Here is a 24,825-nt window from a genome sequence, read left to right on the forward strand (position 1 = left end):
TGCTAACACAATCATTTTTACCAGAATCCACCAGATTTTTTTTCTTACTGTGTTTCACTAATTGAATTCTGATAGAAGACTTGTTTATTAGTCATATGCAATAGGTTTTCTGTTTCTTTTGAAAACCCAGGCGCCTGTTGGCTGAGGCCGCCCTCCAGAAGTTGGACTTGTACACGGCCCAGCAGGCATTTGTGCGATGCAAAGATTACCAAGGCATCAAGTTTGTGAAGCGCCTGGGAAATCTTCAGAGTGAGGCAATGAAGCAGGCTGAAATTATGGCCTACTTTGGCAGGTTTGAGGAAGCTGAAAGAATGTATCTAGATATGGACAGAAGGTAAATTATGAAGGCAGCCATCCCCAAGTATTTTTCAGTTCATAGTATTTTACAAATGGAGACCATAAAGTAGACTAAATATATCGTACCATTTCTTTTAGAAAATAGTTTTCAATTAGGAATACAACTGGGCATTTCACATGCCTCATTAATTTATATTTTATAATTTGGGAGCATTTTTCATTTCTACTTTTATTTTATTTACTATGTTAAAATTTTTTTTTTTTGTGTGTGTGATGTGTACATGTGTCTGCACATGTAGGCATGTGTGGAGGCCAGAGGGGAATGTTGGGTGTCTTCCCCTGCCGTTTCCCACCTTACTGAGACAGGGTCTCTCACTGAACCTGTTCCTGGCATTTTGGCTACATTAGCTGGCTGGCAAGTTCTCAGGGGCTGTCTCTGTGTGCTCAGTGCTGGGGTCACAGATGCAGTGGCCATGTCCAGCTTTCACATGGGTGCCAAGGATCTGAATTCAGGTCTTCATGCTGTGCTGCTGTGGGATGTTCTGTATGTCAAATGTGTTGCTCCTATTGGTTAAAATAAATAAAGTGCTGATTGGCCAGTAGCCAGGCAGGATGGATAGGGTAGGCAGGACAAGGAAGAGGAGAAGGCTGGGAACAGGAAGGCTGAGAAGGCCAGCCTTTGGAATTTGCCCCACGTGAGCGCCAGATATTGGTGAAATTATTAAGGCCACTCCACATAGTTAAAAGGGAGGTTTATTTTGTGGGGTAACTTACAAGTGAAGGGATAGGTTGTAGGGTCTGGCAAAGGTATAGCACAGTCCAGTGGTGTTCTCTGGAGAACTCTGCTCTGTCTACCTCCAGCGTGCAGGGTCCCAGAACCAAGAGAGGCCTCTCCTCTTGATCCTGGGTCTTCAGCCTCCTCCCTCCGCCCCGCCTTGTGGGCGTGGCCATTACCGAAGCCTCAATGGGGGTTGGAACTTCCAGGCCAAGGCTGGGATGGCTACCCACTACACTGTGCCACAAGTATTTTTCTCACCGAGCCATTTCTCAGCTGATTGCTTTGTTTAAATATGTGTTAGTACATTATTATGGAGATGCTTTTCATTTAGTTAAAAAAAAAAAAACAGTTGAGAAGTCTGTAGAGACTGGAGACTTTTGGTTTTTTGAGATAGGGTTTCTCTGTGTAGCTTTGGAGCCTGTCCTGGAATTTATTCTGTAGACCAGGCTGGCCTTGAACTCACAGAGATGATCCTCCTGCCTCTGCCTCCTGAGTGCTAGGATTAAAGGCATGTGCCATCATTGCCCAACAAGACTGGGGACTTTTATTATTTATTACATAGGTCATATTTTTAGTTTTGATTATTGATGCCATTATTTAATTTTCTTCTCTCAGGAATGATAAAATAAAAATCAAAAGAGTGATTGTCTTATGGTTTATATTTAGTTTTTCTTTATATAATGTATGAACTTCATTTCAGCAGTAAGCATGTAATCTAATTTTCACTAATTGGTATTTATACTCCCAGGAGATCCCTTATACCTCTTAAGCCCTGAGAACAAATACAAAACCAAGCCTTTATACTATATATTTCATTTTGAAATAAACCTGATTGTGTCTAAGAAATCAATGAAAAGATGTAATTATTATTTATGCCATTAGTTTATTTAGTAAGTTGGAAATGTAGGAAAGAATACTAAAACAGCCTCTTACTCCGGTATCGTTTCTGCTTGGATTGCTGTGATGGGAGTACCTCAGGCTGGGTAATTTATAAAGCACAGATAGTTGTTTCTCACCGCTCTGGAGGCTGGGGGGTCCATGGCTGAGGGTCTAGCAGACATGATGTCTGCTGGGAGCCCTGCCTGGACCTCCAGGATGGTGCCTTGAGTTTCCACATGGTGGCAAGCAAGAGTAAAAGAACGTCTGCTCTCTCTGGTGTCCTCATGAAGGCATGTTGTTGTTGTTGCTTTTGGACTCTCTTTGGGGGGTCCGCCAGCCAGCCCCCAAATGGATCACACACAGAGGCTTATTCTTAATTATGAATGCCTGGCCTTAGCTTGGTTTAGTTTCTGGCCAGCTTAACGTAACTTAACTTAACCTGTCTCTTTTTTGCCTCTGGGCTTTTCTCATTCTCTTACTTCTGTAAGTCTTATTCTTATGCCGTGACTTGCTATGTAGCTGTGTGGCTGGCCCTGGACTCCTCCTCCTTGTCTAGCTCCTAGATCTCTTCATTCCTCCATCTCTCTCTCTCTCTCTCTAAAGATTTATTTATTTATTTATTATGTATACAGTGTTCTGCCTGCATGTATGACTGCAGGCCAGAAGACACCAGATCTCATTACAGATAGTTGTGAGCCACCATGTGGTTCCTGAGAATTGAACTCAGGACCTTTGGAAGAGCAAGCAGTGCTCTTAACCTCTGAGCCATCCCTCCAGCTCCTCCATCTCTTTTCTTCTCCCAGATTTCTCCTGTTTATTCTCTCTGCCTGCCGGCCCCACCTATCCTTTCTTCTGCCTTGCTATCCGTCACTCAAATCTTTATTAGACCATCAGGTGCTTTAGACAGACACAGTAACACAGCTCCACAGAGTTAAACAAATGCAACATAAACAAAACTAGCACACCTTAAAAATAATATTCTAGTACAAAGGCATTCATCATCTCATGAGAGAGGCTTGATCACTTCCCCAAACATACCATGTCTTGATGCTACCACAATTGGGATTAAGTTTCAACATGAGGTTTTGAGAGGTCATGCCTTCAGACCATAACTTCTGCTCTCTCCCAGTTGCCTGTTATTGGTCAGGCTGTTGCCAGAGTGTTTGGAGATAATCTAAGCTCCTAGAACTGTGTCTACCACAGAGCAGGCAACTGACAAACTTTGTAGAGTGAATGAATGAATGAGTGAATGAATGAAACTTTTTTTTTTTAGAGACCTCGCTATTGGTCTGAGGCTGAAATTGGGGGATTGGTTCAGAGTACTGCAGCTCCTGAAAACTGGGTCTGGTGACGCAGATGACAGTCTCCTCGAACAAGCCCACAATGCCATTGGAGACTACTTTGCTGATCGACAAAAGTGGTACGTGGGCTACCTGAAGTACCTGATGCGTCCTTGCATGCTTGGAATTATTGTTACCCAGACTACCTTCCCAGGGAATAGCGTTGGCAGAGTGAAGGCCCTTCCCCTAAATCCTGAGATTCAAATGGCCCTGTGATGCATTTGCTCTCTAGATGCACGCTGGAGAGCAAGTCACTCTTGAGCTGAGAGATAATAAGCATGGCATAACTTTCCCATCTATACACCTGGCTTCAGAAAACACCCCACTGTTTTGAGACCACAACCATATTGTCTATGATTTATTTGTGAACATATTTTAAAAAGGTATATTTTCTTGTTTTGTTATAGATTTTTTTCAGAAAGCATTGCTTTATTCCAAAGTATTCATGGGGATTGATATGCTTATTTATGTCAATGATGCAAATACTTCTCTGATATTGTAAGTTTAACGATGTGAGAGCATTCAGAGACTATTATAAGAGAACATGCTACATTGCCTTTAGATGGAAAAGAATGTGATCTTTAAAGGTAGTGTGTAACTGGAGACGATGAAGTAAGACAAGCACTAGAAATCCTAATGCAAGACTCCTTGGGGAAAGTTCTTGCTTGTCTGGAGACTCACGTACTGATCATGAAGGTTTCTCTTTCGTCCACAGGCTGAATGCTGTACAGTATTATGTCAAAGGCAGGAACCAGGAGCGCCTAGCTGAATGCTATTCTATGCTGGAAGATTATGAGGGGCTGGAGAACCTTGCCAACTCACTTCCAGAGAACCACAAGTTGCTTCCAGTAGGCATTCTGTATTTCAGTCTTTGGTGATTCTTTATAAAATATTCATTTTTAGTCAAGAAACACCCTCTGTAGCAACAAAAACTGAAAGTTAATCTATAATTTCATGGTTCCTTAGACATGGGGTGATGCTTTAATTTTATTTTAAAATCAGTATGTCAGTATTACAGAATTCTTGAGCTTCAGGGAGAAATCACTGAGATCCTTAGTACTTCACCAGAGCATAGTGTGGTTCCTCACCAGAGCATAGTGTGGTTCCTCACCAGAGCATAGTGTGGTTCCTCACCAGAGCATAGTGTGGTTCCTCACCAGAGCATAGTGTGGTTCCTCACCAGAGCATAGTGTGGTTCCTCACCAGAGCATAGTGTGGTTCCTCACCAGAGCATAGTGTGGTTCCTCATTCAGAATTTGCCTCTAATTAATTTGAAAAGTCACATCGACAGTGCAGTTCACCGTTAATAAAGATGACTAAAAGCGGCGTGTCCCTCCTTGACTGTCACTTTTAGCCCTCTGAGTTGCTGAGGAGTGCTGCTCCCATCTGTATTTTATTTGTTTAGTGTACAACTCAATTATCTGCAGTGTTAGCCACTCCTGGCCACAGGGTCACGCACAGATGGGTTGTGGGTTCCATCCTAAAAGCTGTCTGTTAGTTAACGGAGAGGTAGACAGTTCTCTGGCAGTTCCGGTTTCGTACAAAGGAGCAGTTGGCTCCCGCTGTCATGATGGTTCCGTTGGCTCTTATTTACAACCCTGTGTCTTTTCTCAAGGAGGAGAGAAATGGAAGTTTCCTAGATGGCTTGTTTTTGAAGTGATGGGTGCGGTGAGGAAAAACTCTATCTAGTACTGAGAGAAACAGAAAGAAGGCAGTGAGGTGTGTGTGGTGGTCGACGGCCCAGCCTCCCGCCTCCTTCTGAGGAAGTTGTTTTGGGTCAGCTTCTAGAACCGATGAAGGGGGCATTTCTTTCTTCCTTTTTGATTTTTGCCATGCTAAGATTCACATTTGACACTTGACCATTAAACTGTCCTCCATGTGTCTGTCTGTCTGTCTGTCTGTCTGTAGCTATCTAGTTGTTTTACTTTGAGAGGAATCTTGCTTTGTTGTCTGGGGCATCAGCTCCTGTACTAACTGATCCTCTTTGTCTCAACCTCCTGTGTGACTGTGCTTAGAGATGTGGACACGAAGTGCTCCTTAGATTAGATCTGATGTGTCTCGTGTATCCTAGGATGCCTTGAACTCACTGAGTAGCCAGGGGGGACATTTGATGCTGCTGCCTCTAGCTCTGAGTGCCAGGAATGCACCAGTTTACGTGGTGCTAGGGACCAAACCCAGGGTTTCCTGCTTGCCAGGCAACATTCCACCAACTGAGCCTCATCCCAAGACCTGGGTATTTCTTAATTGGGAGCTCGAACATAGTAACACGTGAGTTCAATTACAATTAATTCAAATAATTAAAAATTATTATGTTTTTAACACTACCCAGCATGCTTTCATTTTTTCTTTTTTCTTTCTTTTCTGAGACAGTTTCATTGTATAGCCCAGGCTGGTCTTGAACTTAGAGAATCTGGCCTCAGGGTTACAATTTAAAGGAAGGCAGGGCAGTGTCTTTAGGGCTTGAGCCAATGAAATGCTAGTTCCCTGGAAGGAGGCACTGTGGCATCCGTCCTGACCTGTAACCTCTGCCCCTGTCTGAAAGACAAATCACTCTAACCACCGAAGTAGTATTCAGGTGTCCCCACCAGTTAATCATTCATGTGTCCCTGTGGAGTTTTGATAACTTAAAATCTAAGTGATTCCCTGGGTCTCTGAAATCCGGTAATAGTGTTTGGTGCTTACAGGAAATAGCACAGATGTTTGTGAGAGTTGGAATGTGTGAACAAGCCGTGGGCGCATTCTTGAAGTGTAACCAGCCAAAGGCAGCGGTGGACACCTGTGTACACCTTAATCAGGTGAGGAACTGGTGGTTGCCATCTAGGAAGCCTGCCGTTTTAGAGATTTTTAACCTAAAGCAAAATTAAAGCCACTGAAATGGTCTCCCATGTAAGGCGCGGAGGGCTCCGCGTGGTTTGGGGGAAGAAGCCTAGCTTGTGGGTGTTTGTGCTTAACCTCCTGCACTACCACACAGGGTGACCTGCTCCCAACTGCCAACCAGGGAGCACAAATCAGATCTGGGCTTTCAAGTCTTTGTCTGGAAGTAATTTCATAATTTTCTGCATTTTGTTAGGGTTGGGTTTGGTTTCCAGGAAAGGACTAGGTTAATGGTCACTCATTGCCTAGGGAAAGAATTGAGTTACTTGATCAATATTTATTTTGGCAGGTCTATTTCCTTTCTCTTTTATAGAATACATGTATTTGATATTTAAAAAAAAACTTGAAATTTAATTAAAAGTGCAGAATTATTACAGAAACTGTTGGCTATCAGTATATTCTTTTAAGCATTTTCTTTGAAGTGTTTTTATAAAGATCCATTTACCTTATAAACACAATTTGTAAATGTTAAATCTAATAGGATATTTTCCTAAATGGAACTGTAAATTTATTTTATAATGAACACTAAAAATGGATTCTTTTTCTGGCTCATAATATGTGCAAAAAGAGAATCGTAAGATTAATGTGATTATAAATTTTGAGACTTGGATTTTCAAATGTACTTCACCAAGAAATCCATCTTAGATGGTTCAATGGTTTTGAAATGTTTGCTTGTGTAACTTATGATTACTCTGATTTTTAGTGATTTTTAGAATGTGTACTGCCTTTGCTCTATTTTGAAGTAGTGTTAGTAGTATTTATTACAAACCTAGGAGCTTATTGTGGGACTTTCAGGATGTAAGTTATTTAAATATTCAGGTGACTGAATGGTATAATTTTTTCCTAGTGGAACAAGGCTGTGGAATTGGCTAAAAGTCACAGTATGAAGGAAATTGGATCTCTGTTAGCTAGGTATGCGTCACATTTACTGGAGAAGAACAAGACTCTGGATGCCATTGAGCTCTATAGGAAAGCCAGCTACTTTTTTGATGCAGCTAAACTGATGTATAAGGTAATACACAGTCCTGCTGACCATTATCTTGTTCTAGGCCAAACTGATGTATAAGGTAATGCACAGTCCTGCTGAACATTATCTTGTTCTAGGCTAAACTGATGTATAAGGTAATGCACAGTCCTGCTGAACATTACTTTTTTTAGGCTAAACTGATAATAAGGCAATGCACAGTCCTGCTGAACATTTGTCTTGTTCTAGGCCAAACTAATGTATAAGGTAATGCACAGTCCTGCTGAACATTATCTTGTTCTAGGCTAAACTGATGTATAAGGTAATGCACAGTCCTGCTGGACATTATCTTGTTCTAGTCACTGCTTAAAAAAAAAAAAAAAAAAAACTTTAAACTTTATTATTAAAAAACCTTGCAAATAAAACAAACATCACATACCCAAATTAACCAGCCCCAAAGTCTATACGTCTCAGTAGACTCCTACACAGTTCAAATTCAAGGATATTTGTATGCACTTATCCATCACCACACCTGAGAAATCCATGATAGAATTGAACTAGAGCAATCAGCTTTATATCTTGTTTTATAGCGTTTAAAAAAGTTCTCTGTTTTCTTTGTACCGAAGTGTCTGTCACAGCAAACCGCTCTTACTGCAAGTCTCAGTATTGCTGCCTTCTGCTGACAAGTTCTGGAGGCCAGCAAATTACAGCTCATGAACAATTGTGTGTTTGATACAGAAGCTAACCAGAATTTAAGAATTTTCTGGGACTGCCAAGAACAAATTCTTTTAATTGGAATTAAATCCTATTGATAAGAAAGTTATACGTCTTTGTAAAATGTGTATATTTAAAACAACGTGTTTCTTTATTATTCATAATTCAGTATTAATAGACATAATTTTTACACTGTTATGCTCTTTTCTTTCCTGACTTAATAAAAATAATTTTTTCTTCCTCAAAATCTCTTAAATAAACGTAAACTTCTGAAGGACACACCACTTTCCCCACTCTGATTTAGTCACTTAATAAATGATATTTTCTAGATTGTTAGTTTCGGTTCAGGTGATTAAATTCTCAAGGAAAGACAATAACTTTTAAAATCTAAGACATAATTAAACTCATACGCCATCCTACACTCTCCCTCCTCTTAAAGAAATCAAGTCTCAGTTAGGTTTGGAAATGGTTGTATTTGTACGGACACACACCAAGAAGTGGCTCCCCACTGTCTGAAATGTCTAGATTGCAGATGAGGAGGCGAAGAAGAGAGCCAAGCCTCTGCGCGTGAAGAAGCTCTACGTCCTGTCCGCCCTGCTCATCGAGCAGTATCACGAGCAGATGAAGAATGCCCAGCGAGGGAAGGTCAAAGGGAAGAACTCGGAGGTACCGCAGACCCTCCCCATCAGTCACATAGCACACAGTGGCAAGTCGCCTCAGACTTCCTCCGGGACAAGCCCTTTCCCCTGGAGGCTGTGTTCATGTCTTTGAGGGCTGGAAGAGTAGCAATGCCTCCTTTAGAGCAAGGATGCGGACTGAGAAATTGCTGTTTAGAAATACGGAGAACTGTTGTTCTTTAAGTCTTAATTTGGAGAGCTGTGGGTGGTGATGGAGAACTTGAATCTGTGACGACAGGAAAGATGATGAGGTGTCTCTCATGTCGCTGCCGTCTCAGTTTCAGACCTCACCTTCTCTGGAGAGGTGAGACTGTGTGTGTGTGTGTGTGTGTGTGTGTGTGCGCGCTGACGCAGGGCACTGGCTTTCCCCCAGGCCACTTCCGCTTTGGCTGGCTTGCTAGAAGAGGAAGTTCTCTCTACAGCTAGTCGGTTCACAGACAATGCTTGGAGAGGAGCCGAGGCCTACCACTTCTTCATACTCGCCCAGCGGCAGCTCTACGAGGGCTACGTGGACACTGCGTTGAAGACAGGTGGGCGTGTCACCAACGTGTGGGGGACATCGGAAACTTAGAGTGAACAGGGACAGCTAGCTTCCTCACTTGTCTTTGTAGCGATTTTACTGTGTCTGCCAGTGTGTTTATCTCTGTGTGCCAAGGTATGAATATACAGTTTACTTCGTGAATTCCTGTTTTTGAAGTTTCCCCCCCACTTTTTAAAAAAATATATTATTTATTTCTTTATTATGTGCACAGAAGAGGGCGCCAGATCTCATCATAGATGGTTGTGAGCCACCTTGTGGGTGCTGGGAATTGAACTCAGGACCTCTGGAAGAACAGCCAGTGCTCTTAACCACTGAGCCAACTCTCCAGCCCCCCAAAACTTCAACTTTTAAAAATCATTACTGTGTTTCTTTCTTTCTTTCTTTCTTTCTTTCTTTCTTTCTTTCTTTCTTTCTTTCTTTCTTTCTCCTTTCTTTCTTTCTTTCTTTCTTTCTTTCTTTCTTTCTTTCTTTCTTTCTTTCTTTCTTTCTTTCTTTCTGTCTTTCTGTCTTTCTGTCTTTCCTTTTTCCTCTGAAGAGCTTTAGTTTACTTCTGGTTTGTTCCAAATGTTTCTTTTGGAGTTTATTCCCATTTTTATTGTCATTAGGAATAGGACTGTAAAAAAGGTTTTCCAATTGGCTGTTGGTTATATAAAGAAAATAGTTTTTATTTAACTTATTTTATAGCAAATTACTTAATTTTAATTAATGTGACACAGTTATGCAGCTTAAATATTTTACAGTTATGTGCCACTTCTAGACTTAGGCTGAGAGAAAACAGACTTCTGAGATTCTTCACCTATTGAGCCAAGAGATCCATCTTTTTCTATTTCAGCGTAAAATTTTTAGAAATAATATGTACTTTGTAACTATTGGCTGTGAAACTGCTGTGCTCCAAAGGTGAAATTAGAGGGTCTTGTTTATTATAACTCAATGAATGTGTTTTAAAATAAAATTGTTCCATCAACTTCTTGTTAACATTTGACCTTAGAACCATCTGGAGGGGCCGGGTGGTGCACGCCTTTAATCCCAGCACCTAGGAGGCAGGGGCAGGCGGATCTCTGAGTTCAAGGCCTGTCTGGGCTACAGAAAGAACCAACTGGTGGACTCTAATGATAAGATGCAATGGATGTATTGTCATAAACTATACCATCAGAAGGATCTTTTATAAAATGTCAGGGTCTAGAGAGGAGAAACAGAGAAATTAATGACAAATCCGATGCTGATTCTGCAGTGCATTTTACTAAAAGATTCTGTCTCTAGTGCAGAAGGGTTATAGATAAGATGTGGCAGCTGTCAAAATAAATGGTCTGGGCTGACAGTGGGATGCTCTTTGCACGCAGTCCCGTTCTCTCAGCAGGACAAAGAACATAGGGAACCTCAGACTGCATTGTTTCTTCTTCGTGAGCGGAAATATATCGCCTTGAGAATAACAGCTAACATAGTACTAGTTCACTTTGTCGGGAACGCCCCAGAAATTACTGTTGAGCAACTAGAACAGAAGCCGCATGCTTCAATACTGAACCCGTTCGGTCTGGAAGTGAGCAGGGCTGTGTGTTATTTTAGTTTATTTCACTCTTAGAACCTGGGGTTATGTACTCTGCTTCCTCCTGCTGGTCTGCCCACCCCTCAGCCTTGTTTTGCATTTGTTGAAGCTCGTGCAGGTTAAGGTAGAACAGCGTCCATGGATGCTGTCCCCCACGCGCTCATCCTGCACTTGTCTTTGCGACGCTGACTGCCCCGTCTTTTCTAGCTCTTCACCTGAGAGACTATGAGGACATCATTCCGCCTGTTGAGATCTACTCGTTGCTAGCGCTCTGTGCTTGTGCAAGCAGAGCTTTCGGGACCTGCTCAAAGGCTTTTATTAAATTGGAGTCGTTAGAAACACTCAGTGCAGAACAGAAACAGCAGTATGAAGACCTGGCTCTGGAGATCTTCACCAAACACACGCCAAAAGACAACAGGAAGTCCGAGTTGAACAGCCTTCTGGAAGGGTAGGTGCGGCGTACTTAGATGCCATTTACCTGACTCGAAGCTTGGATATAATAAAGCACTGAGTGTTGAAGGAGTTTATGTTCATATTAACATCAATCTTATTTATCCTACAAGGGTGTAGTAATGCTGTATTTAAAATAAGGGTTTTATTTGAAAAGATTTGAGATGAAAGTATTTTATTTGAGGTTTGTCTTGGAACGTTTTTCATTCTTCAGTATTTAAAATATATCAGATAGACTAGACACATATTTTAAAGTCTGATTGTTTTCTCTCTCATTTTTACAGCGGAGAAGGAAAGCTGCCAACGTGCATCGCCACCGGAAGCCCCATCATTGAGTATCAGTTCTGGGTGTGCAAAGTCTGCAAGCACTATGTTCTCGCTCAGGAAATCAGTAACTATAACTTCTGTCCTTTGTGCCACAGTTCGGTAGAATAAAGGAAAGAACTACCTTAACTGTAACGTAGATGAAGCATATATACTTACCTGCAGCTCTCTGTGGAGTAACGCTTGATTTCTGTAGGCTTCAGATGAAAATCAGCTCCATCATCTTGTAGCTGTACTTTTGCATAAAATATATATTAAAAATAGAATGAGGGCTGGAATGTAGCTCAGTGGTAGAGTGCTTCCCAAGCAAGCACAAGGCCCTGGGTCCACTGTCAGTACTGGAAAAAAACCAATAATTCGTGCGTCACAGTGCAATGAGGAGATTGTTTGATGACTTTTCACAGAAGACTTACAGAAGTGAACTTAATTTCTCTGTATTTCCTGTCTGTCCATTTATCATTTGTGTAGCTTATAGTGTGTGGTGAGTTACCACAGAAATACCTCCACCAGGGCAAATTTTCTCATATTGTCAAGGTTTTACCAGTTCATTAGAGACCCCTCGAGAGGCAGGTGGAAATGGAGGAGGCAGGGGAGGGGCAAACCTGAGGTAGAGAGTCGAGATAGCCTGTATTTCAGGGAGGTGGAGCAACTGTTGTATGGAATGAGCTCTATTTCTTAAGGATTAAACTCTTCTATAGTTTATTTTCATAACTGAGGAGATGGCATTTTAAGACTTTTTATTATTTTGAGTTTTAAAAATTATTTTATCCTCATTTACGAGGAGGCATTTGGGAACCCACTTTTCTTGTAATAAACATGAATGAACTGATTCTGAGTGATGCTGTTCCTTACCATCAAACTTATCCCCACTTATGCTATGGTTCCAAGAACTCCGAAGGCCTAGGTGCTGACATGAGGAACCAACAGGTAAGGCCATGCAGGTAGCAGTGAGCCCGAGGAAACATTGCTGACCTGCTGTCATCCGTGATACAAAGTTCACTATATCTTGCTAAAATATGCTTTAAAAATCACCTTTATGTATTTCCAGAGTTCATATCTTAGGTTTTTATGAGATTTTATTTGAAATAAACATGAAAACAATAAATTATGAGGGAAAAAATAACATGTTTGTCCCATGTTACTTGTGTTGTCTTTGTTGAGATAGTTTGGTGGGGCAGACAGACACACCCACACCCACACCCACACCACACCACACCACATCACACCACACCACACCACACATGTCACATTTGTTATCACATGGGAGAAAAACCTAATAGTCTTTTTAGGTAAATGTCGGGTGACTGCACATGGCAGAGAATTGTGAGACTTGTTCCCTCAGAGACCACAGAGTTCACATTCAGAAACAACAAAATAATTATTACAGAGTATTAACTTTGTTGACGTAGCTCCAAACTCTCTTCCTGGGTATCCAAAATGAAAACAGCAATATTATGTTGCCCTCTACTGTCTATTTCTGTCATTATTTTCTCAACGTTTTTAAGAAAGTATTTTAACTATAAAAGTCACATGCTCATAGTCTTAATTTTCAGAAATATGTGAGAATATGGATGAGAAAATAAAAGTAGCCTTGCCCTTTTTGGAAATAGATGAATTTCAGAAGAAGTGAAGCTGAAGAAATAAGTGTATTACAGCCAAGTGTCCCCCAGAACGGTCTGCTCTTTTCTCTCAAAAATACATCAGGAGACTAAGCTTATTTAAGCACTTTTTTATATGGTCTACATTACATTTGTGGTCAGTGAAGCCTGGGAAGATGGAATTCAGGTTCTCAGCACCCACATGGAAACAGGTGATAGTAGCCTGCCTGTAACCCCAGCAGCTGGGAGGGTCAGATGGCATCTCCTAGGCAAGCTGGTTAGCTGGACCGGCAGAATTGTGAGCACGAACTGGGGTTCAGCATGAGACTGTCCCAATAAAGTGCAGAGCAGCTGAGGAAGATGCTCTGGCCTCATACCCACAAACATGTGCACACACATGTGAAAAAAAAAAGACATACAGACATTTGCATGCACACAGACCCGTACAGACACATTAGAAAATAAAAGCAAAAGTTAAAAGGGTGAGAAAAGATGTGTCATGTGAATAGTAAGATCAAGAAAGCCTGTTTGGTCTCACTAATAACAGTTACTGAGAAAAAGGGTTTTAATTTTTCAAGTGCTTTTCTATGTGAATGGAGAAGACCACACAGTTGCCCCCTTTTTGTTCTGCTCATGTGGTACGTTAAACTGATTAATTTTCATGTGTTGAGTTATCCTTGTATTTCAGGAGTAATTCCCATTTGGTTACAGTGCATAATTCTTTCAATTGCTGCTGCATTTGATATGGTAGTCTTTTGTTAAGTTTTCTATTAATGCAGGCTGCAGAGATGGTTCAGCCATTAAAGGCTAGGCCACAACCAAAACACCAAGTTTCACACAAATGCCAATCACAATGGGTATTGATTGGTCTGTAGTTTTTTTCTTCTAGTGAAGCGGTTCTGAACATGTGGGTCACAACCTACTGCAGGATGTCTTGTATGCTGTGAATATATTTTGCTGTGATTGATTGATAAATAAAAACGCTGACTGGCCAGTAGCCAGGCAGTAAGAATAGTGTAGGTGGGCAAGAGAGAGGAGAAGGCTGGGTGGAAGAAGGCTGGGTCAGGAGATGCTGCCAGCCGCATCGATGAGAAGCAAGATGTAAGTTACTGGTAAGCCACGAGCCATGTGGCAAGGTATAGATTTATAGAAATGGGTTAATTTAAGATATAAGAACAGCTAGCAAGAAGCCTGAGCCATTAGGCCATACAGTTTATAAATAATATAAGTCTCTGTGTGTTTGCTTGGGTCTGAGGGCCTCGGGAGCCGGGCAGGAACAGGATAACTTCAGCTACAGCAATCCCTTTGGGTTGAATAACTCTTTCATAGGAGTCGTCTAAGACCATCCTGCATATCAGATATTTATATTATGATTCATAACAGTAGAAAAATTACAGTTATGAAGTAGCAACAAAAATAATTTTATGGTTGGGATCACCACAGTATTCGGAACTCTATTAAAGGGTCACAGCATTAGCAGGGTTGAGAACCCTTGCTCTAGTGTCTGGCAAGCATTGACATCAGCAATATTTGCCTTATAGAATAATGTAGGACATGTCCCTTCCTGTTTGTAGAGTTTAAGGGCTGGTGTTGACTCTTCCTTAAATGCTTATAACCACTGGGATAGCCATGAGATCTAAAGTATCAGCCTCTTTCCCAGCTAGAGGTTTGTTGGCATTTTCTAGTTCTTCATTCAGCATTGGTTTCTATTTACTTTTCCAACCATCCTTCATAGAAAAACAAACAAACAAACAAAACCCCCCACTGTTCTCCTTCTTTACATGATACTAACCATCATCTAATTTAAAAAGACCTTGTTACTAGGCCATGGTGGGTACTCCTTTAATCCCAGTACTCGGGAGGTAGAGTCAGGTGAGTCTCTGAGTCCAAGGCCAGCCTGATCTACAGAGTTCCAGGACAGCCAGGGCTACACAGAGAAAGAAACCCTGTCTTGAGAAAAACCAAAACCCAACCCAAACACAAACCCAAACCCAAAAACCAAACACACAAACAAAACAAAACAAAAACAAAACCCTAAAATAACTTTGTTTTCCTGCTAAACTGCAAGGTACTGAGGATAAAAGCTTTGTTCATTCTATTAATCCCAGTTTTAAAATGTGTGTGTGCACACTGTAGACTTAATATATACTGTTTCAGTAGGAAGTTCTATGTTAAATATCCTCAGCTCAAAAAAAAAAAAAAAATTGACAAATACTTTCTAAGTTGATGTTTTTCTTCTCTGACCTTTATTTTTATAGCTAATTCTACCAAATGCCTCTTAATATTTATTTTGTATCACTGTAACCATGCTAGTCCGGGTCACTTGTAAATAAATTCATTCGACTCAGTTTGGGGGCTGAGAAGTCCACGTATGTACAGGCAGGCCTTCTTGTCCCACCACAGCATGGCAAAAGACATACAAAGAACAGGTGTGCAGCAGTCTGCCTTTTAAATGAGTGGCACCCCTCCATTCATGAGGGTGGAGCCCACCTGCGTTAGGTCCCACATCAACGCACTGCTGCATTAAGATTCCCACTCATGAGTTTGGGGGGAATTCATGCAAACTATAGTACTCCTTTTTTACGCACTGGGAACTCTGCTCCATTCAGATAATGACATTCTTTTTATTTTTGGAACTTAATGTTCTAAATAGTTAGCTTTTAATTTACCCGGAATCAGCACATAAGTACAGTATCTTAAGTGATTCCTTAAAAAACAAAATATGCGGGGTTGGGGATTTAGCTCAGTGGTAGAGCGCTTGCCTAGTAAGCGCAAGGCCCTGGGTTCGATCCTCAGCTCCAAACAAAAAAAAAACAAACAAAAAGACGCTCTCTCTAAACAAAAGAAATGGACTTAAGGCCAATCTCTCGCATCAGGCTCCTCAAATATATATTCATCTCTCTCTCTCTCTATCAATCTATATCTATCAATCTATCATCTATCTCTATCACATGCATGCATGCATGTACGTATACACACATCACACAAATTTTAATTCAATTTCCCGCCAGCTCTGCTAGGCGCTACCAGTCGATCTCGCGATACTACAGGTCCTCGCACCGGACAAACTTCCTCATTCTGGAGCGCGCGGCTCGCTTCCGTTAGCCACTGAAGTCCCCTGTGCGTGCGTGCGGGCGTGCGGGCGTGCGTGCGGGCGTGCGTGGTTCCGCTTCCCCCGGAGCGAGGCGGTCATGGCCGGGCCGCCGGGCCGAGAGAGCCGGGCCGGGCCGGCCGCCCTGGCGCTGGCCCAGGCTCGCTTCGCCAGGGGCGACTTTGCCGAGGCGCAGGCGCTCTACTCCGCCTTCATCGGGCAGTGCGCGAGTCGCGGGAGGTAAGTCTCGCGAGACGGGGATGGCGGGGGTGCGGTGGGGGGGGGGGTGGTCCCGGGATGCGGTCCTCGGAGTGCCCGGGCGGCTGCTGATGGGAGGGGCACCGTCCGGCTTCAGGTTCAGAAGCTGAGGATGGCTAAGAAGAAGACATCCCATAACAGCCCGCCCGAGATTCCTCTCCGGCGACTCCCCAGCCGTCGACGGCGTTCCGATTGGCCAACGAAGCTCGTTGTTACTTGCGTGTCGGGGTTCGAGGAGTTTATCGAGCTGCACCTCCGACCCCCTCCGTGAGCCCACCCCGCTTGTGAAGTCTTGAGGAAACCGGGCGGTGTTTCAGGTGGACGTATTTGGGAGCTGCCGAATTGAGCCCCGTGTCTGTGATAGCCCGTCGACTAAGATTTTGACCCCTAGCGGGTTCTTGATTGGGTTCCCGATCTCTGCCAGTTAAAGAATTAAAAGGCGGTAAAAGTCCGAAGCCAGGGCAGGTAGCAGCAGAGAAAAGTCCAACCACGGCTAATGAGTGAAACGACGGACAGAACCAGCTCTATAACGAGGAAGGGTTTTCTAGCGGGGAGGGGACCTGCAGCAGGCAGAGCGGAGGGGGATTTCAGGAACCCCCAAACCCAGTCTTCTGGGGGGTCAGTTTGAACACAGGGTGGCTGAAAGGGTCTCAACTTCGGCCTAAACATGCCCTGATCCAGCTTTGAACTGGTGTAGGGGGAAGAGCGGATCCATCAGCAGGGGCCCCTCCTGGTGGGAGAAAAGTGCCACCAGGCCCCCTTTTTAGGCAGCCAGGTTTTTGTTTCAGGTCAGCAGGGTGAGGAAGAAGCCGGCCAGCTTGTCCTGGCTCCTCTCCTGATCCGTCGACCTGTCAGGGAAGTCTCCGCTCCCAGTCTCTCTGTACTGATTGTGAACTGGTCGTTAAATCTGGAGACTTGATCCAACGCAGAAAGGAGAACCTTTCTGTCTGCAGGTTCACACTTCCACTGTGAGCACTTGAAGTTCTGGTTTTACTCTTTGTGATAGTGGCAGGCTCGTTAACTTCTCAGTTGACGCCTGGGTATGTCGTAGCATTAGTTACTTTGCTGTGCTTGTGGGTGGTGTCGAGCGAACACAGAGAAATTGGACGCTTGTGTGACCTGCAACATCACCCTTCTCTCTCTTGGAAGTTTTGTTTTTGAGACATGGTTTCCCCATGCAGTCCAGGCTGTCCTATGCTACTATGCCTGGTTCGTCCTGGAAGATTTTTTTTTTTTTTTTTTTTTTTTTATGGAATGCAAGCTTGTCTTTTGTATGAGACCTAATATTGAAGGCTGCATTCCTACTTGTTTGTAAGACGCACGTGGAATTAAGTCAGAAAGCCAAAATTGTTTTCTCATTTTAACACTACATTAACATGATAGTTAACAGAAATTTATTAAAAATAGTGTTATTTTACTTTGATACTTTCATGCAATGTATTTTGATAATCTTCACCCCCCCCCTCATCTAACTCCACTCAGCTCCCCTCCCACTTTAACCCCCCTCCCAGCCCCTTTTGGTAATCACCAAGTCCCATTTTGTGCTGCCCATTTTTTCAAGCGTGTGAGCCATCCAGGCGTTATGTCGACCTACCCGGGACTATACCCTTAAAGAAAAGTGCCCTCCTGCCCCTCCCTCAGATTCCCTTAACTGTCTGTAGCTCCTCTGGGGTAGGGGATATGAGCCCCTCCTCATCAGTGCTGGAGTGTTAACTGGCTCGATCGTGTGCAGACAACCACAGCTGTCGTGAGTCATGAACGCAGTGGTCCCGCAATGCCCAGAAACCGCTGTTTCACCGTTTCTCATCCCCAGGCTCTTCCAGGTTTTCTGACCTCTCTTCCCCATCCCCTGGGTCTTGGAGCTGGGAGAGGGGTATTGATGTAGGCGGAGCATTCTACTGACACTTTGTTAATAGAAATTTCTGCAGAGATGCTGAAATGATGTTCCCATTCCTCTCTCACCTCCACCACCACTCCCGATAAACAAAGTTAGCAAACACAGGAGACTCCATTTCACCTCTTGTTTAAGGCTCGAATGGGCTTGCCCAGGAAGTTTCAGAAACAATTAGCAACAGGTGTGGATGCTACTTGGGTGTGTTATTCCTCCTTTGTACATCTCAGCCCAAGGACCTCTGTCCACCACAGCAAGCTGATCTCCATCCTGTACAGGCTGGAAAACCTGCCCGGCTTAGCTGTACGAGTTCAGCGTGCTCATGTTAAGGTCTCAGCATCACTATCGCTGGTGCCTTTCCCCTGGCCAGTTTCTCATCTGTAAAGTGAGCCTTCAGTTTCCTTAGAACTTGAAGTCTGTCGGCTCAGCTTTCCCCCTTAAATATGTCTTTGGAGATTTAAATTTGCTTTTTTAAACATCGAGTGGCTGAATCATTTTGAAATGGTGTTTGCAACCCTTGATTGCTTTTCGCTAGGATTTGCCTTTTTTTTTTTTTTTATTAATATCCAAGGAGCAGCTTTAGCCATAATTTAATTTTTCAAATATTTATCTTGTCCAGAGTTAGCAGATGCTAAAATTCCATGTTCAGATTAGGTAACTTGGTTAAATGCAGTACAGAAAATACTGTTGTGGATTGCAGTGGGTAAAGGTCTTGCCTTACAAACCTAAGACCTGAGTTCAAACCCTGGATTGTATGTGAGGCTGGAAGGAGAGAACCACTCTTCAGAGCTGTCCTCTGGCCCCTACAGACACATGGTGGCATGTGTCCTCCTACCATATCCACATACAATAAATGCAAATCCAAAAAGAAATACTATCTTTAAAAACTATCAATACTATAACAATGAAAGTCAGTGTTCAGTGTTAGCCCATCTCTCTCTCTCTTTTCTTTTTTTTCTTTTGGGAGCTGAAGATCGAACCCTGGGCCTTGCGCTTGCTAGGCAAGCACTCTACCACTGAGCTAAATCCCCAACCCCCCATCTCTCTCTTTTTAAAAATAGACTTAGGAATCTGTATAGGTGTTTGGCCCACGTATGTGTCTGTGTACCAAGTGCGTGCTATACCCACAGAGGCCAGGAGAGGTCGTTAGATTTTCTGGTAGCGGAGTTCAGATGGCTGTGGACCACTGTGTGAATGCTAGGAATCGAACCTGGGTCCTGTGGAAGAGCAACAAGCGCTCTTAACTGTTGAGCCATCTCTCCAGCCCTTGCCCATGTCTTTAAGATTGCAAACAAAATGTCTGCTTTCTTGAAAAGTAGGATTTAGAACTTGCCTTAATGAAATCTAACATGCTATGATTATCTGAGGATAAGACTTGATAACAAAGCTTTGAAACCTCAAATAAATAAAGAAAATTTTACTGGGGTAGATTTTCTTTCTGAAATTTGGCGTCAGCAGTTCAGCTAGTGTCACAACAGACAGAAGACATGCATCTTTCTGTTATTTGGCCTTTAACGGTGGTGTTAGTGGCCTTCAGAGGTGTCCTTGTGTCCGTCTTAGTCAGAGCTGACAAAATGAAATTTTCTAAGTTACAACAGTTTCCCCCCACTATTACGAAGTTGAAACTGCAGGACTATGTGGGTGTGGTGGTGCATGCTTTGATCCCAGCACTCAGGAGCCTGAGGCCAGCCATCTCAACAGAGTGAGTCCCAGGCCAAATAAACAAAACAATCAACGCCCCCCCCTCCAATAAACTGCAAGGACCCCTGTGTGCAGCAGCAGTCACAGTCCCTGTCTGAGTTCTCAAGGGTTAATGTCAAAAGAAACAGCAGATGGGCCAACCCGGCCACTGAGTTCGATTCCTGGAGCCCATGGAAAGGTGGAGAGAGAGTACTGATGTCATGGAGTTTTTATTTAACTCCGTGTGCCTGCTGTGGCATGTGTGCTCTCTCTTACACACACACACACACACACACACACACACACACACACACACACAAATATACATTTTCTTTTTTTAGAAAAAAAATAGGTGACTGCTGTTAACAATATTTTCTGAGGACTATGTGCTTTGTACTATCGGGTATAACAGAAGAGGACTTGAACATGTAGTTCTTCTGTTTAGTGCAAATTTGACAATCACTTTGGGGAAAAAGAAAAAAGGAAAGAAGGAAGGGAGGGAGGGAGGGAGGAAAGGAAGGAAGGAAGGCAGGCAGGCAGGCAGAAATACCCCTGGCTCGGAGCAGTGAAGAGAATTTGTTGTAGGTAGTCGGGGAGGCTTTGGCCTCGGCTGCTCCCAACTACGGGTGTCTTGAACTCTTTGACAGGAAGGGCAGAACTGTGGAATATTCTGCCGATGGTTAACCACTGTTTAACCAGTGTTTCTAGACTTCATTCTCATTGTTTGAAGACCACTGACATTTTAGAGTAAACTAAAAGTGACTGACACTTTGGGAGCACACTGATTCCTGGGCGGGCTTTCCTTGATCAGCATGCATTTCTTCCCTCCAGTGTGGGCTCTGAAAATGTTCGGCAATCATTTTAGTATTGAGCAAAACATGTTGGTAATGGACAGCGGCTTTGAAGACTCCAAAATCCACGGACTTCAAATCCACGTTGTACCGTAGCCCCATGAAAGTCGCCGATGGTCCTAAACAGAAATTGATTTCAGTTTGTCAACATGTTTTTGCTTCTTCAGCATGGCGTTTCAGCTTCCACACAGTGTGTTGTAGGCTGTGGCGTTTGACGGTGTCCCCAAGAGCGTGGAAGTAGAAGTGAGGGGAGTTTAACAATGTGCTTTGAATGTGAACTTTCTGTTTAAAGCGAATGCAGCCCCGAGGATTTGGCGACCGCCTATAACAACAGGGGGCAAACCAAGTACTTCCGCGTTGATTTCTATGAAGCCATGGACGACTACACGTCTGCTATAGAAATCCTGCCCAACTTTGAAGTTCCGTATTACAACAGAGGCTTGATACGCTATCGGCTGGGTAAGGGTTTGGTTTTCTCTAGTGTTTTGCTTTTCTTGTGGACTGTGGTCTGTTGCTTCAGAGTGATCAACTGGTGTGAAGGAATCAAGTTTGACAGTTAGTTGAAATTTAGGTTTAAAAGGCATTTCCTAGGCATGCTCTGAGAATGGGACCTGGACGCAGGAGCAAGGGTGACCCCGTTACCTTGTGTTCACAATGAGGGTAATACTGACTGGCGCCTGTGACACTTTCTAGTTGAAAAGACAGGGGACAGTCGAAAGTGAAGTTTTTAGAAGCCTGGATTAAAGAGGCTTTGGATTCTGTTTCCCATTGAAAATAAAAAGAAAAAAAATTCCATTTCTCACTTTTACTGCAGCTGCATGAAATGGTTGATATAGTTTTGTTGAAATTTATATGCTTCCCACCTATTAAATCTGATACAAAGCATCACTAGTTTCTTTGGTTTTTGTGTTTGGTGGTGTTGGAGATTGAACCCAGAGTAGATGAGTGCTAATGTTGCTAAGCATCATTCCCTGTCCTCCATCACTGATTTTAGAGTCATTTGCTTCATAAAGGCACACATTATTTTCATAGACCATCTCAGATCACTGAGAGAGGCCACTTCCTTTTGGAGGCATTTTTGAGAGCTTGTAAATGTGAAACTATGTATATCCAAACTTCACTGTGCAGTTGTGAAAATACTCAACTTTTTTTTTCTCTCTTTTCTTTTCATCTCTTGGACTGTGCTATAGGGTATTTTGATGAAGCTTTGGAAGACTTCAAGAAGGCATTAGACCTAAATCCTGGATTTCAAGATGCTGTTTTGAGCTTAAAACAGACCATTTTAGACAAAGAAGAAAAACAAAGAAGAAATGCCGAGAAAAGTTACTGAAACTTAAGTTCTTGAAATTTTAACTCAGGATCCTTAAACCTACATTTCATTAGCTCTAGGATACGCATGGAGCTATTTTGATTATGTGAGAGACCGCATTTTAGAAGTGAAAGTAAAATAATATGTTTAATCAAAGTTACTCATTTCAAGAGAGACCATGTTGGATAGATCTTTTAATAGAGTAAATAGATCATATCAATGTACATAATTATAACAAAATATTTAAATCAGTATGTATGATTTTTAGTAAAGGTTTTATTTTTACTACATATTTTTATTCCCGAATTTTAATTTTTCCCCACCCATAGAAAGGTTGCTGGTAAAATACAATCCACACATAAACTCCCTCACGTAGGTTCACCAGTATGATGTTTGCTTTTTCTGTATCCTTAAAACCAAAACCTTCCACTTCAAAGTCCGAGGCAGGAAGATTGCTGTGAGTTTGAGGCCAGCCTAGGCTATAGAGACCCTCAAACAAAACCCAACAAAATAAAACAAAACCTGGATGGATTTTTTTGCTGACCCACTGGAGAATAAAATGCTGATGTCACAGTACTTCACCCATAAACAAGTTCCTCCTGCATCTTCCTGCACACAGCTCTCTGTAGGCACACGCCACTATAACACCTAGTAAAAGCAATATTATAATATGCTCCATACCCAGGCCATGTTCACATTTCCCCTGTGACTTCGGATAACTGCATCATGTTCTCATGTCTCAGTGTCCGAGTCTTTTCCTCTGGGGTCATCCCCTCCTCATTTTCTCCCCACGGCTCTTTGAAAACTCACTCACTTTTCATTTGGTAATGGACTGAGAGACAGGACTCCTGAGCTCAAAAATACATGCCCATCTTATGGGAGAGCAGTGGGAAACATGTCATCCCACACTCGATGTTTGTCTAGAAATCATTAGAGAGACAGGCTAGGGCTTGAGGATTGAAGACAGCTTCTGTCTCGATGTCTGTGACGATGGACACCTTCAGTAGTTCTCAAATGCTGCTCAAAGTCTTTATGAAATGGCGTGAGGGAGAGAGGAAACTGACCAAGTGAAAACACATATTAATGCAAAGCTTAAAGATTCTGTTTTGAGTTCTTCTGCTGACAACCATCAGGGCTCTCACGACCTGGGAAGAACTCAGAGGAAGCAAGCCAAAGCCAGCGTGTCCCATCAACAACTTTGTTGTTATTGTTGTGGTTTGGCGGCCTGACATACAGACCCTCAACTTTGAGGTCTCCCAGACTGGTTTATTGCTGCTGTGGGAACACTGTTCTGGATGGAAATTGCCCCCACTGGAGAGAGACAAGGCGGTTTGCCTGGCATCCAGAGCTCTCCCTGCAGAACTTCCGTGGCTTCAGATGCTATCACTATCACACCCTTAACTTTATTTATCTTTTCTCTCTCTCTCTTTTTTTTTTTTGAAGTGATCTCATGAAGCAGAGAAAGTAATTGCCCTGTTGGTAATTTGGAAATGATATCTGGCAAAATTTATGGAGAATTTGTGCTGCAGGTGAATGCCTATGAAGAGGAAATCAGGTTCGATGGCCAGAAATGAAAAGCTGCTCCATTTTCCTAATTGCTCACGTCTTCCAAAATGATTTCTCTCTGTTGGGAAGGGCATTACAAGAATTTATAATGCTGCATGAAAGCAGAAAGGTCCCTTAAAAGAAAAAAAAAAAAAAAGCCCGTTTGTAAGAAAACAAAAAACAAAAGAAGCCCTAGCTGTCCTGACCTTGGGAGAGCTAAACACATTTCCACCCAGAGAATCAAGTAATACTTAAACAATTTTATTTTCTCTTGGCTCCTACTCTCTTTTCTACTCACAACTGGAGTCAGATGTAGTATGAAAAAGAAAACTTGTTAAAACATTTTCATTTGTTTTGCTAGATTTTATTACTCCAAGTTTCTACATTTCTCAGAAAAACAAAATCACTGACGCTTAGGATCAACCCTCACTGACATGTACTTTCCCCTGTCTTTTACTGGACATAACTGACTAGTGTGTTTACTGTGTTCCATCTTCTCCAAAACTAGGCTTCTCACAGCCGGGGCCTCTTTCTCACTGGCTGACTGATACCTTGGGTATTTAAGTGTTGTTTATCCTCATGACTGTTCCAATTGCCCCGCATCTCATAGCTGCTAGAAAAGTGCCCAAACTCAGTTACCCCGGCATCGCCCCTTTGCAAAAAACAAAACAAAACAAAACAAAACAAAACAAAACAGGACTTGCAGTTCATTATACAAATTGTTTCACAAAGGAGAGTGAAATAGAGTAAGTGGATTTAAATTACTTTCGAGTTTAGAAGATTATTTGTAACACTGGTTGAGCTGTTTTTCTCCTCCAAGGTTGGAACTGAAGGAAGGAAGTCCCGGGACTGATGTGACAGCAGCAATGAGTGAGCAAGCTAGATTTCCTAGTCATCCCGCAGTCCTCGGTCATGATCTGATTGCTTTTCCTGGGGCATTCCTGGGTTCTCTCACACTCGCTGGCATCTCTACCCTACAGGGTTAGCGGTATGCCGTTTTGGAGGTCATAAATCTTTCAGTGGGCATGCTACATTTTATTCCTGCCACTCAGGGTAAACCAGTTCACTATTTATACTGTGCGAAGACTCAAAAGTCTTTATCTGCTGGATCTGGACTCCTTAAAAATTTAACTTGAGGTTTCACATAGTTAAATCTTTCAGTTACATAATGACTTCAGTTTGTCAACCAAAATGCTTCTGAGTGAAAGCTATTAATCATGA

The 24,825-nt window shown here is 42.6% G+C and overlaps 2 protein-coding genes across 3 annotated transcripts in view; both read left to right on the plus strand.

Moving 5' to 3' along the window:
• The window catches only part of Wdr35 (WD repeat domain 35), a 53,264-nt gene extending 41,054 nt beyond the window's left edge, over nucleotides 1-12,210 (plus strand). For both annotated transcript variants that reach the window (XM_036170709.1, XM_036170710.1), the window contains 9 exons: nucleotides 131-334; nucleotides 3,228-3,374; nucleotides 4,010-4,142; nucleotides 5,979-6,089; nucleotides 7,016-7,180; nucleotides 8,372-8,512; nucleotides 8,897-9,053; nucleotides 10,815-11,055; nucleotides 11,342-12,210. In XM_036170709.1, coding sequence (XP_036026602.1) covers nucleotides 131-334; nucleotides 3,228-3,374; nucleotides 4,010-4,142; nucleotides 5,979-6,089; nucleotides 7,016-7,180; nucleotides 8,372-8,512; nucleotides 8,897-9,053; nucleotides 10,815-11,055; nucleotides 11,342-11,492 — 1,450 coding nt within the window. In that variant the 3' untranslated portion in view covers nucleotides 11,493-12,210. The remainder of the gene's footprint in view (nucleotides 1-130; nucleotides 335-3,227; nucleotides 3,375-4,009; nucleotides 4,143-5,978; nucleotides 6,090-7,015; nucleotides 7,181-8,371; nucleotides 8,513-8,896; nucleotides 9,054-10,814; nucleotides 11,056-11,341) is intronic.
• Nucleotides 12,211-16,093: 3,883 nt separating this feature from the next.
• Ttc32 (tetratricopeptide repeat domain 32) lies at nucleotides 16,094-22,336 on the plus strand. The gene is made up of 3 exons (XM_036171174.1): nucleotides 16,094-16,310; nucleotides 21,043-21,209; nucleotides 21,941-22,336. Exons 1-3 carry the CDS (start codon nucleotides 16,171-16,173, stop codon nucleotides 22,078-22,080), a joined length of 447 nt encoding a protein of 148 aa, XP_036027067.1. The 5' UTR covers nucleotides 16,094-16,170; the 3' UTR covers nucleotides 22,081-22,336.
• Nucleotides 22,337-24,825: the final 2,489 nt, after the last annotated feature.

This window comes from Onychomys torridus, chromosome 21 (genome assembly GCF_903995425.1).
Source record: "Onychomys torridus chromosome 21, mOncTor1.1, whole genome shotgun sequence".
NCBI classification, from domain to species: Eukaryota; Metazoa; Chordata; class Mammalia; order Rodentia; family Cricetidae; genus Onychomys; species Onychomys torridus.